The 18,691-nt window shown below is 60.1% G+C and overlaps 1 protein-coding gene across 1 annotated transcript; it reads right to left on the bottom strand.

Moving 5' to 3' along the window:
• Positions 1-646: 646 nt before the first annotated feature.
• On the bottom strand, positions 647-12,880 carry RHPN1 (rhophilin Rho GTPase binding protein 1). Its single transcript, XM_070632153.1, is given in 16 exon segments — positions 647-868; positions 870-1,004; positions 1,455-1,616; positions 1,754-1,900; positions 2,115-2,191; positions 2,695-2,889; positions 3,284-3,394; positions 3,473-3,629; positions 4,096-4,289; positions 4,524-4,690; positions 4,821-4,945; positions 5,428-5,505; positions 6,172-6,247; positions 6,560-6,688; positions 7,839-7,954; positions 12,655-12,880. Coding segments are annotated over 16 exon segments (2,154 nt in total). The 5' UTR covers positions 12,736-12,880; the 3' UTR covers positions 647-664.
• Between the last annotated feature and the right edge of the window lie 5,811 nt (positions 12,881-18,691).

The raw sequence follows: 18,691 nt of genomic DNA, 5'->3' as shown, positions 1-18,691 counted from the left end.
AAGAAGAGAAGCAGGGAGGGGTCCCTGTTCCATGTACAGAGGAGACGGTAAAAGGTAGTGCGGGTGGCCTTGGCTGGCACCCTGCCCAGAGGGAAGGTGGTGCTCTGGGCGCCCCAGCTGCTGTGTGGAGGGAGGGGCAGAGCAGGAAGAAGGCCTGGAGGCCAGGAGGGAGCCTCGCGTCGCCCAGCCTGAAGGGTGCCAGGCGGCTGGTGGAGGGGTGCCCAGCAGGAGTCACTGTGGGCCAGGCAGAAGCTTGGCTTGGGGCAGACCCAGCCCTGAGGGAGGATGCGGACAGGGTATGGCATGTTGGGGAGCAGGCGGAAGGGGACCGCCTAGCTGTGGGATCTTGGGGAACCGCTGCAGGGAAGTGAGGATCCAGGTGGCAGGGACCCACTGCTGCCATGTCACCCACTGTGCCCCAGCTCTCTGGGGTGGCTCCTTCAGGCTCCGAGAGAAGAGACTGGACACCTCCCCACTCTACCACTTGGGAAGCTGCCCTCCTCGGGTGGGCATTTGGGGTGCATGTGAGGACAGGGCAGCCCAGAGGCAGCTTCTGGCACCAGGGACTCAGTGTCCAGGGAAACTGTGACACTTTCCGTGTGTGGGTGTATTGCCTGGCCCCCAGCACTGGACTCAGACACACCTCGTCTGACATGGCCTTTAATCAGTGGCTCCACGCACTGGGCAGGGCAGCGACCTGATGTGAAGGTCCCCCACGGTGGGTGAGGGCACAAGGGGGGCCGCTACCAGCCAGCTGGAGCCTGGCCAGCGCCAGGTGTGTGGGGAGCCAGCCCCTCCCCGCCATCCCAGGCACCCAGAGAGCGAGGGCAGTACACAGCTCAGGGGTGTGGGGCTGGGGACAGCCTCTCTCCAGTCTTGCCCCTCTTAGCCTTGCGGCCCCAGCCAAGGAGGGGCCTGGGGCTGGCTCGTGCAGGTGCTGGCGTCTCCCAGCCACACTCCTTCTGGCTCCTCAGAAGCCCCCCCAGGGCCGGCCGGCGGTCCCCCTGCAGTTGGGACAGACACACGTAGCAGTCAGCAACCCTGGCCTGGCCCACCTGTGGCCAGCCTGGTGAGTGTGACAGGGAAGCAGGTGGCTGGCATGTGGGGGGGTCCTGTGAGGGTGGCCATGCAGTGGGGCCCCCATGGGTTGGGTGGGCTGGGGCAGGTGAACGCTGTGTGACATCTCCTGCCGCAGTGCTCCTGCTCGGAGCCAGGGAGTGTGGGCTCACAACCTGAGAGGTGGGCTGGGGCCTCAGCGGGGGCAGGGAACTACAGCCAGGAGGAGGCCCCAGCACGGGTGCCCGGAAGGCCACCCCAGTGGGGGCCACTATGCGCCAGCCTCCTCTTTCCAATGCCCTCTTAGCACCTGGGGACGTTTGGGGCCTGGAGGAAGGCTTAGGGCTGGGGTAGGACAAGGGAGCTGGGGGCCATCCTCCCAAGGCCCCTGGGCTCACCGTGCCAGGTGGCTCAGCGCTGGGCAACAGCGTCACCACCTGCAGGCTGGCACCCTCATCACCCACACCCTTCAGCTGGGCCACCACCTCAGCATGCTTCCACCACTTGCACGGCTGTCCGTTCACGGACACAATGTAGTCGCCCTCCTGTAGGCCAGCCGCCTGCAGGGAGATGGGACAGTCTGGGTCTCCAGCGAGGGCACCCCTCCACCTCTGGCCACCGTCCCATCATCCCCCTTCATACAAGCTGCCTCTGCTCAGCCCAGGGACTCAGGTCCAGGGCGGGATGGGGCCCTTACCGCAGCTCTGCCCCCTGGAACGACGGCAGCGATGAGGACGGGCGAGTCTCCCCTCAGCGTGAAGCCAAAGCCACCTTCTCCTCGGGTCACGTGGATGGGCCCCACCAGCCGCCAGCGGTTCTTGGCGGAGAACACGGACAGGGGCCCCTGGGGGGATCAAAGGCCTGGCTGGGCCACCGTACTTGGAAGAGCCCTGGCCTGTAGCACCCCCTACCCCAATCTCTACATCTGGGGAGAGAAACCACCGAGGTGCGGCAGAGGGACAGGGCAGAGCTGGGCCACCATTGTGGGCCTGTCCAGGGGCCTCGCCTGGGGCAGTGAAAGCACAGGACCTCAGGGTGGCTGGGGAGGGGGTGCTCACCAGCCGGTGGAAGATGTCAGCCGCTTTCACCCGGGAGAAGCTGGGAGCCCTGATCTCCGGCCTTTTATGTGTCTTGGCTGGAAGGGCAAAGGTGAAGGGAGGGCAGGGCTAAGTCCGAAGCTTATGGGCCCCCAGAACCCCAGGACACAGCCAGGATGCGACTTGGCCTGAGCAGAGTGGGTGACCCAGGGTGCGGCCTGCCCTGTGCACACCGGCCCCCTGCAGACCTCCAGTGCCTAGCTGCCCCCCACTTGCAAGAGGAGCCCCAAGTGGCTCCTGGGTATCTCCACCCCAAGCTGTGCCTGCCTGGGTAGTGCAGGAGATGCTGGGTGGCCAGCCCGTGGCTGTCTGTCTCCCAGGCTGCAGCTGCTCTGGGGCAGGAATCAGGTGCAGAGAGGCGGAGGCACAGAGGAGCAAAGGAGCGTGTGGCGTGGGCTCCGGAGTCCCCCACTCTCCTGCTCCGCCCGCAGCTCTGGGGGACCAGGAAGTCGGCTGCATGTCTAACAGCAGCTGCAGGGCCATGGCCCAGCGCCCTCTCTCTGGCTAGGACAGACCCATCCCGTGGAACCTGGCTGCTCACGCAGGATGTCAGGGGCCTCGGTGGCCTCGAAAAAGTCATCCTCGAGGTCAAGCTCCGAGTACTTGGCCAGCGAGCGCTGCAGCGCCTGGACCAGCACCGCCTGCAGCAGGTCCACCCTGCGCAGGGCACGGCACACCGCGTGCAGCCGCAGCGCCTCCTCCTGGCCGAGGATGGCGCGCTTCAGGTGGGCCTTGCCTGCACAGGACACAGCAGTCACACACTGCATGGGACGCTAGAGCCCCCAGCCCCCTGGCCCTTCCAGGCTGAGCCCCAGCTCCCCCCACCCCCAGATGCAGCAAGAGGACAAGTGAGGGCTTCTAGGTTTATCCTGAGGGCCCACTGGCTGGTCCAGGTGCAAACAGCTGCGCCAGGGAGGGGCTGCCCCCAGTGTATGCCTCCGCCTGCCCAGGCCGCCTGAGCTGCTCCAGCTTCTGCTCTGAGCATCACCCAGCAGGCGGGGGGCACCCAGGAAGCGGGCGGCAACCCCACCCACCAGCGCCAGGACCCTAGATGTGCCCAGAGGAGGTGACTCGTGAATGACTGGCTGGGTCACTCAGCCCCCTGCAGCGCGCCCCAGGTGTGGCCTCACCGAGCTTCCTCCGCTCCTCCGGTTCCTGCAGCAGCGCGGGTCCCTGCGGCTCAGCTGAGGCTGGAAGCCCTAGGAAGACCTGCTCGAGTGCCGGGAACTCCTCAGCTGCCACTGCGGGTCAGAGAGGGCCATGAGCCCTCCGTGCCGGGGCCTCTGCTGGCACACGGACACGCGGGGTAGGACACTCACGGGGGCCATCACAGAGGGCCACGGCTGCGTGGTAGTGGGCTAGGGCGCGGAAGTACTCGGCCTTGACGTGCACCAGGGTAGTCCAGGGGAAGGGCACGTAGTCTCGAATGGGTGGCTGGGCCATGGTCCCGTGTGCCAGCCCGTACTCAGCTGCCACCTGCGGGCACACACGAGCCGGTGGGCCCTCTCGTGGGACTCCAGGAGGAGCCCAGCTGGCCTTGCCCAGCAGCCTCAGCCCTCACCTCTCCTCAACCCCGGGCCGGGCCTTCACCTGCCCTGACCAAAGGCCCGCCCCAGGCCCCAGGCTGAGCTGAGCAGTTCCTGCTCCAATTGGAGCTGCCCCAGCAGCAGGGACTCAGGACCCTGGGGTCCTGACCAGCCCCACAGGGACTAGGACAATAGTTGGCTTCGGGAGCTGACAGAAGGAGATATGGCCTCTGCACCCCACCCCTCCCTGCCTGGACCCTGGCCTCCTCTGCCCCTGGTTCTGCCCTCTCGGCCCAGCTGCCACCCCAACCCAGGCCCTCCTGCCCACTACACTACTGCAGCCTGGCCAGGCCTGGACTAGGGTGCCCGAGACACTTGTCCAGGTCTCCCTGGGGACAGGGGACTCCCACCCTTACCTGGGCAGCCTCCTGAGCCAGGTACAGCTGGGCCAGGCAGTTGTGGGGGGCGGTAGGGGCCGGCAGCAAGAGGCCCTCAAAGACACACTCCTGGGCCTGGGCGGTCATTAGCTGCTCCAGCATGGAGAGCGAGGCAGGGCTCATGTCGGGGCTCGGCGCACGGGAGAAGTTCTCCCTCAGCAGACTGAAGGCCCCTGTGGAGGGGGCGCTCACAGTGGGCCAGGCAGGCTGCCACCCTGCCCCCACGCACCAGAGCCCTGGCTCGGGCAGCACCCCATCACCCCAGAGAGGGCCCGTGCATGCCCTCCACCCGCCCCCAGCTCTGGCCCCAGAGAAAGGGCTGTGCCACACAGGCACCTGGGAGCAAGGAACATGCAGGCAGGTGCCCCCTGCCCAAGGCCATGGGGTGGGGTCTGGGCTGCCCTCACCAGCAGCCCTCCGAAAGGCCTCTGCCGCACGGCTGGTGCCCTCGGGACAGGAGCGGTCCTGGCGAGCCCCAATCTGGGTGTGGAGGGCACCGATGTTGAAGAGCACGCTGCCCTTCTCGAAGGCCAGGGCCCGCTGCTGGGCTGGGACCCCCGTGAGTGAGTCGTACCTGCAGGGTTGGGTCAGGCTGGGCAGAGTTCCCATGGCAACAAGGCCCTGAGGCCAGGCAGGGCAGTGGGGGAAGGGTGTCTCAGAAACCAGCAGGAGAGGTGAGGGGCATGTGCCCACCCCAGCCCTACCAGTGGAAGAGCAGCGCGAGGCTCCTGGCAGGGGCCACGAAGCGCGCGTCCAGGAAGCAGAGCTGGTTGTAGTAGGCCATGAGGAGCTCCAGGCCCGCCTCGCTCCGGCTGGGGGTCCGCATGGCCTGCAGGGCAGGAGCCGGCTGGGCCCTCCTGCCCCAGCCCACCCCACACTGCCCTGGGAATCCCCTCGGATGTCACAGCCCCGTGGGAGGGCCTGGGGACAGGAACGGGGAGGGGGTGAACGAGCTCATGCTGGGGCACACGTACCGCCCCAGGAGACTGTGAAGGACACAAAGGAGGGGCAGCACTGGGGCAAAAGGCCCAGGCAGGGTCCCCGGGGTTGGGACAGGCACGGAGCAGCCATTCCCAAAGGGCCAGCAGTGTCCGGCGCGGATGGACTTCCCTGGTGCGTGCAGAGCCGCCGGCATACTCTGGGAGTGTTTGCATGGGGTGTGTCTGTCTCCTCCCTGTCCCTGGAGCTGCCCTGGGCGGGGAGTCCTGCAGTGTGAAGCTCTACTCTGAGCTCCATTTTTCGGTTTCTGACTTCCTCGGCTTCCTCATCTGTGAACTGGGTGTGGCACGAGGAGGGGAGGAGCACACGCACCTGCCGCAGGTCCTCCAGCTCCCTGATTTCGGCCTCGTAGGAGGTGCCATCCTCTCCAAAGTGCCCCGAGATCAGCTCCTGATTGAGGCGGAGGGCAGGCGCTGGCCTTCCCTGGAGTCTCCCAGCCAACGTGGGCAAGACCACAGCGGAGGGGAGGCCCTGGGCCCCCCGAGAAGGGCGAGAGATGGTGTGTGCACTGACATGGGTCCCACACTTCTGGCCCTAGGGACCCCCACCCCTGCAGATGTGGGGCCCGAGATGTGGTGGTGTTTCTACTCCATCCCCTCATTCACTCCCGTGAGGCAGATGCTATCTGCCACTCAAGAGGCGAGGACGCTGGGGCAGAGGGAGAGCACCTTTCCACCCAGCCTGCAAGGCTGTGGCCAGGTCCCCAGCCACCTGGCTCCTGAGCAACCACAAGCACCCGGGGAACTGGCATGTTTTCACAGCATAGGCTCCGACTGGAGGGGGAGGCCCCCAGCCAGGGACCCTGAGAACAAGAATTAGGGACCCTGTAGCCATTTTGGGGCTTCTAGCAGGATGATCAGCTCTGCCACACCTGTCCCAGGGTGGGCTCTTCTCCAAAGCCCACCCAATCAGAATCCCCTACAGCCTGGGGAGGCTGGCTGGCTCCAGGTCAGACCCTTCCTCCCTCTGGGCCTGTCTTCTCATCTGTTCAATGAGAGGGCTGGGCTGGAAGCCTCCAAGACGCCCCAGACCCAGGGCTCCCAGGCCAGCACTCACCTTCAGGGGTGTGGACCAGTCCAGCTCCTTGGTCTCCTTCAGCCCCAGGGGGATCATGGGGACAGTAATACCTTCGCTAGAACCAGAAGGTTTGAGTCCAGACTCTGAGGCTGCACCTGCTGTTCCCGATGGCCATAGAGGCCACCCCCTACTGTTCCTGCTACACGTGACACACCTCTGCCCCGACTCTGATACACATCCTCACATGCCCACATGCATCACACAGGTGCTGCCCTGGGTGGCCCACACACACATGCACACTCACACACCTCTCAGGTCAGCTCACATCCTTGCACATTTGCATGCACATGCACACTTCGGGCTGGTCTGTGTCCCTGCATACGTGCCTCTCGGGCCAGTCTGCATCCTTGCACATGTGTGCACACACCTCTCAGGCCGGTCCACGTCCACATTGCTATTGAGTTCCTCCAGCTCCTCCTTCAGCAGCTGCAGGCTGGAGTTGACGTAGCTCAGCTCTAGCGCCACCGTCTCCCTGACCCGGGCGTTGCTGGTGGCTCTGGGGGAGGCCAGTCTGAGGTGAAGCCCTTGCCCTGCAGGCGGACCTCAGCCCCGTGCCCCAGACTGAGCTCCAGAGTCTGCTCCCGAGCAACGAGCTGATGGGCCCAGCCCCCATGGGGGACGGCAGTGGGGCCAGGGCCCAGTCCATGACCTCCCCTTTCTCCTCTGCGTCCCCCTGTGCTTCATGCAGATTCCTGTCTGTGTGCATACTGTGGCTCTGGCCCGAGGTCTATCTCCTCAGACACAGACTGCCCTCCACCCTCTCCTCCCCCAGGATGCAGGCGCACACGTGCCCTCCACAGTGACTAGAAACCGACGTCCCTGGAGGGGTGGGGGTCAGACCCTTTCTATGCCTGCGACTGGGTGCACAACAGAAAGGCCAGCGGGTTCCCAGGAAGGCCACATGGGGGCAGGGATGGGGTGGACAGCGAGGGGGGGCTGTTAAGGAAAAGGAGGGGCCCCAGGGCCCAGCAGAAGCCCGTTGTGGAGCCCACGGGCCGGCTCTGTGCCCATTGGCTGTGCTCAGGCAGGCCAGGCGAGCCCCCGGGCCTCGGGCCATCACCCACAGAGTGGGCTCACACCGGGGTGTGTGAAGGTCCACGCAAATGTGCAGCTCATGTGCTCCAAAGGAGAGGGCCTCCTCAGTCTGCAGGGTGCTTTCCTGGGTCCCCAACCTCGGGAGGGCTGTCACCCGCCACAGTGCAGCCTTAGTACCACCTTTTCTGGGAAGCCCCCACTGGTCACCACACACATATCGGAGGCTCCCCCTCTGCATGCCGGCGGGGATGCCCCCTCCAGCCGGAACACCCCTTCTGGCCCTCCCAGCGCAGCACAGAACTCGGCTGGCCCCGGACTGACCCCTGCCAGTGAGGTCCACCAAGGTGGGGACCTGGTTCATCTGTGAGGGTCACGGCTGAGTGCCATGGCTCCCCAAGATCTCTGTGGGAGGCCCAGCCCCTTGTCCTAGGAGCCTGCACCAGCCACGGTCAGCTGCTTACTCATCCCTCTCCTAGACTGGACCACGACAGCAGGCGCCCACCAGGTCACCGCCTTTCCCCGTCATCCAGCATGGGCCTGGCTCACAGGGGGCCTCCGGGGACAGCAGCACCTCTCTCCCAGGGCTCAGGGTCCCAGGTGGCTGTGCTCACCTGTAGAGGTTCTCAGCGCCTGTCCGCATCCGCAGCTCCTTGTTGATCTGCTGGTGGATCCGGGCCCTGCGGCTCTGCGGGCGGCCTCGCTGTGTCTGTGCCAGTGGGTCACAGCCCTGCGGAAAGACCACGGGTCATGGGGCCAGGCTGTGCCTCTGTCGGCAGCTCACAAGAGCACAGTGCCCCTGAGGTTGGGCCAGGGGACTCCTGCCCAGAGGGAACAGGTGGTCACCATGGGTGGAGCCTGTGCCAGCCCTCCTGGTCTGGCCGGATGAGCACAGAGCCCGGGCACAGCAGGTGGTGTCAGGAAAGAGGGGAGCAGAGGGCGGTCAGGCCAGGAAGAACATGGTAGGTGGGGGACACGGCTGGGACGGGGGCCCCAGGAAGAAGCTGAGCGCCAGTGTGACGGGGCTCTGGGTCTCACCAGCCCAGCCCAAACATGCAGTCACCTCTGGGAGCCCCAGGCAGGGGGCAGCCAACTGCTCATCACACATCCTGCTGCACTTTGGAATTTTGTTCTGTGACCCCATAACCCATCCCGCCCACACAGTTATTCCAGCACACCATTAGGCACGGGTGGGGGCAGGCGGCTACCCCAGCTCTCTCTGAGGCCCTAAAGGAAAGGGCCTGACTGGGGTGCTGGAGGCTGGCTTTTGTGCCTGCCCCACCCCTGTCTCTGTGGTCCTCCACCCATGCTGACCCCGGGCTGGCTCTGTCCCAGCCAGCTGCTTACTGGCGGTGTCCCTTTGGGCAAAGGCCCAAAACACAGGCCCACAGTCGCTCGGCTCACAGGCAGCAAGCCAGGCCTCCTGGCTGCCCACTCCCCGCCTCAGCTATGACTCCTCACTATGCAGGGCAATCCTGCCAGCCTGCCTACGTCTCGGGGGCCAAGCAGGAGAGCCTTGCGGCAGCTTAAAACAGCAATGTACGGGCTCCTGGCTGTGGTGACGCCCCTCCAGGGAAAGGGCGACTGGTGGGCTCCAGCTAGGGAGGGTCAGGGCCTTCCTCAGTGGCCAGCGAGGGGAGAGGGAGCGGGAGTGGCTTTCAGGGCCCCAGGGTGACCGGTGCAGCTGTGGCCACCAAACCTCCTCCTGGCCATTTAGGGATCCCCTGTCTGGGTCAGTCACCAGCCCAGGAGTCAGGAAGGACTTCTCAGAATGCACCTTCCCTGGGCACCATCCCTGTAGGCAGTCACCAGCCCCAGAACAGAGCAGGGATGAGGCACAGTGCCCCACAAGACCCTGCCCCGTGGCCGGGACCAGAGGAAGGTTTATTCATGCAGTCCTGCAGCATCTACTCTCTTCCACGTATCCGAGGAAGCATGGCTTCGTTCCCTTGGTGTGCCCCCCATCATGCACAGGGCAGTTTCAGACCTTCTGGGGGCTCTAGCTTGTTCTAGCCCCTCGCAGTGGCACCCTAATGTCACACCCTCACGTGGCGAGAGCTCGTGGTGCATGGTCACTGTGGATTACCGCCCAACATCTCCACCAGACTCCAGCATTCTCAAGAGACAGCAATCACAGAGGACTTTCTGTAGGAGGAGGCATTCTTCTGGGACTTGAAGGGCAGGAGGCCACCAAGTGATCCTTAGGTAATGGGGGAGAGCAGACTTGTCCCCAGTGAGCGAGAGGAGAAAGAGCAGTAGACAAGGAGGCCTCCCGGCTGTGGGACCCTGGGCGGGCTGTCATCTGGAGGTGGGAGGGGGACTGGTCTCAGGGTGGCACAGGGAGGGAAGAAGACAAAACAAGGCCCTCCTTCTCCACTCTGCTGGCTGAGTGCCTGTCTTCCTGCTGGCCTGGCCTCCTCTTCGAGGTGCTCCCCAAACCTGCTCTGTACGTGAGAGAATGAGCCAAGGACATGCGTAGTCTCCCTTCCAGGAGGCCTGAAAGTCTACAGAGGGAGGGGGAGGCCATGGCGAAGCTACAGCCCTCTCCCTCCAAAGGTCTGAGTGCAAAGCTCCAGCAGGTGCCACAGGTTCTGGGTGAGCAGCCTTGGCCGTCTCCCTGGGGAGAGGGGTCCACGTGCTGCCAGCTCAGCAGGACTGTCCTCAGCAACACAGTTCACTTGGTCTCCAAAGTCGAGCACCCCTGGAGAGATCTGCTGGGAAGGGGGAGAGCCGCAGCCTCTGAGCCGGGGTCTGCTCTCGGCTCTGCAGCACCCCTCATGGGCCTCTGACCCTAACGCCCCCTCCAGAAGGCCAGCCAGCTGGCGTGACCTGCGTGGGGAGGTGTAGGAGCCAGTGACCAGAACTGGATCTTCAGGGCTGGGCAGACCCAACAGCCGCGCTCATGCCTGTTTTCCACATTGGGTGACGCCGGGGCCCGTGGTGAAGGGATCTGCCTGCGGGGAGGGGCGTAGACGCCAGGTGATCAGCTCTCCCACTTGTGGAACAACTTCCTCCCCCAACCCCGGAACCTGGCCTGGGGAGGAGGGGATGGAGAACAGAGAAGTGACCCTTGCACACCCTCACTGCTGTGGCCCTGACAGGCACAGGGGTAGTGGCTCCTGCTGCCCGGAAGCACCAGCCTCACGGTCCCTAGGAGCCTGGGAGGAAACGGCATGGATGGTGGCCAGAACTGGCAAAGTGAGGAGATGGTTAGGCCAGCACAGGGCCTGGAACAAAGAGCAAGACCATTGGCAAGGCCGGGCCCCATGCCCTCCCCCAGGCCCTCCCTGCCTCGGTCAGTTCCCAGGGAGAGGCCCCCACGCCTGGCAGACCAGCTTCCTCCTCTCGGAACCCTTGCCATGCGTGCCTGGCCTGCTGACACCCCACCGGCCTCAGGGACCCTTCCCGTTCCCTCCCCCATGATCTCACCTGAACACAGAGAAAGTGGACACCCCAGGAGGGCAGAAGCCCAGCACCCATCCCCCACACACTGCTGGGGGAACAGAGCCCAGTGGGCATCGCTGCCAAGGGGGTCTCCCAGGACATAGTGGCAACAGCCACACATATGCTAGATGGACCACAGATCTGCCCACTCAGGTCTGCCATGTGGCCACCACCCCCACGCCCTCTGATATTCACTTGGGCACTGGTGGTTCCTGACTGCCTCCAGGGCAGCCCCACTCCCAAAGCCCCTTCTAACTGGGCCCAGGCTGCTGTTCAGTGGGTGCCTTCCTGGAGATGGTGTGCGCTCACTGGACACCAGGGCCAGGTAACTGCCCATGAAGGCCAGGTAACTGCCCGCTGGACACTAGGGCCAGGGGAGCACCCACTGGGCACCAGGCCTCCTTACTCTCGGGGCAGAGACACATCACCCACACTGGTCCATGGGGGCTTCAGACCCAGGCACAGCTTCCACATGAACAGCTAAATAGTCCCGCCCAACTCTGAGCATTACAGCTGGTTTAGGAGGCAGCCTCACTCCAGCCAGTAGCAGGGGTCAGGTTAGACTTTCCAGGTGGCAGGAAGTGCCTGGGCAACAGAAGAGAGGAACGTGCGAGGGTGTAGAGCGTTGCTCAGGGCTGAGCAGGGATAGGGTCCACGCCCGACCCACCAGCTCCATAGCCCATAGTCTCCTTATATCGACTCAGGTCAGGATGCTCTGACTGCTGGGTCACTCCAGAGAGACAGCTGGAAACAGTTTCTGCCCCCTTCCCAGGGTGGCATTCGACGAATGGCAAGGACAGAGAGCCTGAAAGTGTGGTCCAGTGAGCCCTCTGGAACATCTTGTGTGAGCAACTTCCTGAACATTCCACCCAAAACAACACATGCTCTCTCCAGAGGCCCCCTGCAAGGAAGTGAGTTCACAGAGGGCAGGCGACAGGCCTCCTCTCTCCAGTGCCCACTCCATGGGCTGCTGGCCACAGCCCCTGCCACCCAGTTGCTGCAGCACCTGGCATCTCTAGGGGGTGGCCAGGAAGGGGCCTGGCCCTTCAGGGGTCTAGTCAGCATCACTTGGCCAATAATCTGCAGCCCATGTCCTAGCTGATGCCTCCCTCCTTGTCCCCTGGAAGACCTGGGTCCCAGGCACACAAAAGCTAAACGGACGCAGCCGGGGGACAATGTGCAGTCTGACACGGGCAGAGCACCATCGCAGGCACAAGTGCCACCTCTGCTTGGTGGCAGCGGACTGAAAGCCCTTGGGGACACAGACACCCAAGGCCCGGCATGAACACTGGGCCAGCCTGGCGGGGACACCCGGGCTCCAGGCTGCAGATGGAGGCAGCCAGAGAGCCCCCTCCTTCCCAGGGACAGACTCCGCAGGTCTCCACCCCTTTCCAGAGGGTCCCCCATACTCCTGGGAATGGTCCACAGTCCACAGTCAGCGCCCCGGATTAGGAACTTCAGAAGGTAGGAGGTTTCGGGAAGTGAGGAAAGGACAAGCTGTCCAGCTGTGAAGGCTTCAGCCCCCTGCCACTACAAGTCTCATCCAGTAAAGAGCGGGGTGCCCACGGCAAAGCTGAATAGCCTGGGGAGTGGGAGGGAAAAGCTAGGAAAGGAGGAATGACCGGCGCCAGGACGAATATGAGGGCGGCGGGCTGTCACAGACCAGAGCCCCATGCCTGCCAGAGGAGGGGCCCCCGGAGCGTCGGAGAAAATCACGTGCTGGACCTGCGCTCCCACCCATTCCTGGTTGGCACAGGAGGGTCCCCAAATGGGCAAGAGAGGAGCCTGGCGCAGGCAGGCAGCGCAGGCTTGGCCTCAGTTTCCCCAGCGGCAAGCCCAGCTTGTCCCTAGGGGCGAGCGAGATGTGGCAGGCTGGCCGCCCTCAGACAGGAGAAGCCAGCGCCGGCTCCGCAACCCCGCGGCCAGGAGCGGGCTGGGTTCTGGGCCCCTCCTCCCGGCGCCCCTGGCCCCGGCGGGAGCGCCCACCTTGCGGACGCTGCCGGCCGCCTGCAGCCGGACGCTTTCATTGCCGGCGCCCGGGCCGTCCGGCCTCTCCTCGGGGATCATCGCCGCCCGCCGCTCCGACTGCGCCCGCCTGGGAGCCAACGCCGGCGCAGGTCCCTCCCAGGCGCTCCGCAGGGTCCCACACTGTCCCCTCCTCTGGGGTGGCGGGCGCAGGCCGGCCCGAGGGGCGTGGCGCCGGGCGCCGGGCGTGCGAAACTTGCTTCTGCCCAATCGGCGGCGGCGGCGACTCCGACAGACAGCAGTCTTAGCCAACCAGAGTGCGAGGGAGGCGGGCTCCGGGCGGCCAGGCTCCCCACCGCGCGCCCGCGGAGTCCCGGGGGAATGCGGTCGCCCTGGCAACCGCCCGGCTCGACGCCTAGCGGACGGTGCCGGGCGCGGACTGCGCATGCGACGCGGCCACGGCTTACTGTTCGGAAAAGTTAGGGAAAAAGGAAAAAACAACGCGAAAGCTAAAACTCCCGAACAGTGCCAGCCCAGACCTCCTCGGCGCGGCTCCCTGCATAGCTCCCTCTGCAGATTCCACAAGTTTGCCGCCCGTTTTATCCCGTCCCCCTGGCAACAGGCACCCTCTGGGGGCTTGTCCAAAAATGTTCACAATGGGGTTTTTAACGGTTTTGTTAGCGCGAGCCCTGGGGCCGGCCCTTAAACAATGCCAGCTTTCTTCTCTCGGCTCTGAGACCCAGGCCCAGGGCCTGGCTCCAGTCCGGTGACGTCTGCCCAGTCGGCCTGCCAAGCCTCCAGAACCTTTTTCTAGAACCTGTCCCTGGAACCTACCTCCAGAGCCTGCCCCAGGACCCCACCTCAGGAACTCCTACAGAACCTGCCCTGGAACCTGCTTCCACAACATGCTTCCAGAATCATCTTACTTCCACAACCTACTTCTAGAACCGACTTGCCTCTGCGCCCCGCCTGCCTGCAGAACTGGCCTGCTTCCAGAATTGGACCCTTTCCTGAACCTGTGCTCCCTGCAGGGTTGCCCCAGCAATCTGCCCCTATCCAGGTCTTTTCATAACTTTTCTGGGTTTCCTGGTGACTCTGGAACCCACTCAAATTTCATGTGGGGCTCACCTCACCTAAGAACGCACCCTTTTATAGGGGCGGTAACACTAGAACATAGGCAGTAACCACAGGTACATCTTTATCAAGTTCTTCCAAATCTCCAGCCTTGCCCATCCTAACCATCCCCCCATGGTCACTGTGTGCCTTGGTGCAGAGCCCTGGGCTGGTTCTCCCCCCGCATGCACACCTGATCCTGCCGTTCCCCAGAGCTAAATCCTGTAAGCTAAGCTTCTTGGCCTGCCCTGGCCATCTGCAATGACGACAACAACAAAATAAGACAATTGTTAACTCCAGGGAAATTAAAAAGCTGTGCAGGAAATTAAAAGTAATCATAGAATATTACCTGACTCAGCTGTGTATTTCTTTTTCATCGCGGTAATAATGTAATCAAGATGTCCTGGCATCTTGACCCCAGGACAATTATAATGTAATTTTATTAGGAGGAGGGAAGAGGTGAGGATGAGGAAGATGGTGGGAGTGGAGAGTGAGAGATGCTGAAGCTTCATCCTGCCAAGGCTAAGTCAATAGTTAAAGCCTCAATTGGAAAATAAAATTCCAGAAGCAGAAGCATGTTGTTTAGAGTTGTGGAATTCAACTCCAAGTCGTCAGCTCCAGGAGTACAAGGGTTGGCCCTGGGACGGGGGGCGGGGGGGGGGGGTGGCACTGGGACGGGGGGCGGGGGGGGTGGCCCTGGGACGGGGGGCGGGGGGGGGTGGCCCTGGGACGGGGGGGGGGTGGCCCTGGGATGGGGGGCGGGGGGGGGTTGGCCCTGGGACGGGGGGCGGGGGGGGTGGCCCTGGGACGGGGGGTGGGGGGGTTGGCCCTGGGACGGGGGGCGGGGGGGGTGGCCCTGGGACGGGGGGCGGGGGGGGGTGGCCCTGGGACGGGGGGCCGGGGGGGGGTGGCGCTGGGGGAGGCTGCGGTTTTGCTAAGCAGCTCTTGTAGAACCACGTGGTCCGTGAAACTATGCACCTTCCATAACAAGGAAATCCCAAAGCTTGTTTTTTTAAAGAGTGGATGTCTAGAAATTGACAACAAAAAACACCCAAAATCAAACAACCATTTGGAAGTGAAAAGATGTTTGTAAATAAGGTTTGAATTAGAAGAAAGTTAAACCACAAACTGCACGTCACCTACACAGGAACTGGAAAGTAACTGACGTTACAGAAAATGTATGGGAAAGACCAAAGGAAATTCCATAAACTTAGGTGAGTTTATTGCTAAAATATATATATATATGAAATACATTTACCAAATCAAAAGAAAGTAGGAGAAGGAAATTACTACATATTAAAAGCTGACATCAGTCACATAGCAAAAAAGCTAACTTTTTAGGGAAAAAAAAAATCAAGTTGATAAATCCCCAAGAGGCCCAATCAGGGTAAAAAGAGATTGTATGAGCTAGGATCTGCCTCTGACTGTGTGAGATGGGCATACAGTGGCTTAGCCATGGCTGGTGAGACATTTATTATTTTTCCCCAGACCACTATTCAGAGGGGGACGGTGGAGGCTGGGGCGCTGCCACAGGGGCACCCACGCCCCGGCTCCTGCCATTCGCTTGGCCTCACAGTGGAGATGCGGTCACTCTTCCTCTGGGCTCATTTCTGTGTTCCAGGGAGGGAAAAGAGGAAAGAAGCATCAAGGAAGAAAGGAAAACGTCCCCCAAATTCCCCCAGAACTGTGTCACCTGGCCACACGTGGCTACAATATGTTCCAGTTGGCACACTGCTGTCCCGAACACAGGGCTCTGTCAGTCAGGAAAACCAGAACGAGTTTCACAAACACAAACACATCACATTAAGAAAGGAAAAGAGCCGTGACTAAGCCATGGGGAGATTTTATTTTTTATATATATATATACATATATATATATATATAAGTATATAAAAAATTATACATTCACAATTATATAATTGTAAGACAACATTGTGAAAGTAAACTGGAAGCTCTAGAGAAAATAGGTGATTCCATACCAAAACTTAAATGATCAAAGTTGACCCAAGAAAAGGGAGAAAACAAGAATAGACAAATAAACCGTAGAATGAACTGCTAAAAGGGTGCCAGACTCTAATAGTCTCGCAGTGGGTCCGTCTAACCTGCCAGGAACTGACGCCTTCTCTGCTGGTCCGACTCTTACACCCTGTGAAAGCGTGGACGTGCTCCTGATGCAGCTGACCAAGCTAAAATGCCGTCATCTAATGAGAGAGGGCTCAGAGCGCTGCGGATCAATTTCATTCACGAACACTGGAAACCAAAAGAGCCTGTTGGTGGCCCAGCCTGGCCACTTGCCCTGCCCTGTCGTTATAGAATCCCCTTTGGTTTGTGTGGCCACCTCCTCCGTGAAGCCACATGTTCCAGGGAAGCATGGCCAGTCCCAGCCCTGGAAGGTGTAGACCATCAGTGCCTAACCAAAGGGTGTGGGAACCATGTGGGGGCACTGTGTGTCAGAGGCTGGGGTGTTACATGTCCTGCGATGCGGGGCACACCTACAAGGCCACTGTCCCACCCCAAAGACCAGGAGGACACGGTGATCTACTGTGGTCACTTAGACCCGTTCCCTTTGCCAGCAATTAATCCACACCTGTGGGCTTATGATGCAATTTTGGCCAGTTGGGCAAGAGGGGAGTCTTCAGGGGGTTCCTGGGAGAGTCCCCCAGGAGGAGACCATGCCTTCCTCAGCCCTGGGCGCTGTCACGTGCAGGTGCCACCCCCAAAAACTGGGCTGCCATCTTGCGATGGCCGGGGATGCCAGAGAGTGCTGAGGGTGGACAGAGCCCTGCCCTGCCCCTCCCCTGACTGACGGTGTGGTGAGGCAGCAACCTCCTTTCCCTCTCAGTCACTGTGAGCTGGGCTTTCTGATGTTGGGAGCCAAAAGTGTCTCAGCACGAACCACAGTAAACACACAACTGGAATAAAAATGACAGCAAACCAAGTCCAGCAGTGAGCTAATGCATGGCCTGCCCCCACCAAGCAGGTCCCACACAAGGAATCCCTCAGCCAAGGGGATCTCACTGGTAGATTAACAGAGGAAACGGTGTGCGGTAATCTTCACATGGCCCCAAAAGCATCTGGACAATTCAGCCACTATTCTATAAAAAATTCTAAGTAGAACAGAACCAGAAGGAACTGGTAAATTTGATAAAGACAATGCATCAAACAGATAACGATGATATTACTGTACAACTATAACTATATTATGAAAGCTTAAAACATTGCCGTTTAAATCAGGAACCAGCTATGCATGCCTGCCACTACCATAATTCTTCAGAGTTGTTTTGTAGTTCTTAGTTAAGGAAATAATGCAGGAAAACTAAATATTAGGTGAAAGGAGACAAAATTATCTTTATATTCAGATGACATGATTGCATAATTTGAAATCCCAAGAAATTCAACCAAAAAAACCTATTAAAACTAATTAGAGAATTTGGTAAGGCAGCCAGTTTTAAGGTAACTACATGTTATGGACTGAATCATCCCCACCCCCATTCATATGCTGAAACCCTGACCCCCAATGTGATGGTGTTTGGAGATGGGGTCTTTGGAGTTGATTACGGCTAGATGAAGTCAGGAGGGTGGGGCCCTAATGATGGGATTAGCGTCCTTATAAGAAGAGACACCAGAGCTGGCTCACTCTCCACCGTGTGAGGACACATGGAGAAAGTGGCTGTCTGCAAACCAGGAACAGAGTCCTCACCTGGAACAGAATCAGCTGGTACCTTGATCTTGGACTTCCTGCCTCCAGAACTGTGAGAAAATAAATGTCTGTTGTTTAAGTCACCCAGCCTGTGGTACTTTGTTGTGGCAGCCCGAGCAGGCGAAGACACTACACAAAGATCAACTGATTTAAAATAAACTAGAAATAGAAATTGGAAGTATTTTCCTTCACAAACATGACAAGACTGTAAGATGTTCAGGAAGAAATTTAATAAGAAATATACATGATCTATGAGATGTATGCAATTTTATTGAGCAACTTAAAACCAGACTTGAATAATGGTTACACATATCATGCACTTGGATGAAAATATGTAGTTATTATAAAAATGCCAGCGCTCCCTAAAAGTAGCTTAAAGATCTCAGCATAAACAATTAAACTACTAAAAATGTTAGAAGAAATAGGAGATAACTTCTATAACCTCAGGGTTGAAGGAATGTTTTACATCAAAACGGACAATCCAGACACTATAAAGAAAAAGATTTGAAAATTTTACCATGTAAAAATTTAATATTTTTATATAGCAAAAGACATCAGGAAAAAGTGAAAAGACAAAGAAGAGATTTAAAAGTTGCAACATATGTGACAAACAGGGAGTAAATACTCCGAATAAAAGAGCTCCTAAAAATGGATTTAAGATAGTCAAAGGAAACATAGACAAGTGAGGAAAGGTCGTGTGTCAGTCTGTGTCCAGCCAGGAGAGCAGACACCACCCCAGGAATTTCAAAAAGAGGGGACTGAACACAGGAATTGGCATGCAAGCATGGGAAGGTCTGGAGGAGCAGAGCGGAAGACGGGATGGCCCCGAGCCTACCTGCAGTTGATGCTGCAAAGCCCAGGAGTCCGCACTCTGCCAACGCCAACGCTGCGGCTGCCCGAAGCCAACGGCTTAGCCTGGCGCATCTCAATGGCACATGGCGGATCTCACCTGAACCCAGCTGGCTAGGGAGCCTGGGAAAGGCGCCCTGTCTGTCTTCCAGCCTCTTGGCTGTAGAGGTGAGTGTAGAAGCCCCCGTTTTGGGCTGGGGACCCAGGAAATATCCCACCCAGGAAATAAAGGACGACACAAATGAAAACATGCTCTCTGCAGTGGGAGTCAGGGAAAGGCGAATGAGGCAACAATGGGATGCCTTTTCTAAGCACCAGATAGTCAAACATTTGACACATTGCTCACACGCGGTGCTGACAAGGATGGGAAGGCAGGCTGCCAAGGTGTGAGGAGGT

The sequence above is a fragment of the Equus przewalskii genome, chromosome 8, assembly GCF_037783145.1.
Source record: "Equus przewalskii isolate Varuska chromosome 8, EquPr2, whole genome shotgun sequence".
In the NCBI taxonomy this organism is placed as follows: domain Eukaryota; kingdom Metazoa; phylum Chordata; class Mammalia; order Perissodactyla; family Equidae; genus Equus; species Equus przewalskii.
This window is presented reverse-complemented; position numbering and strand designations above follow the sequence as displayed.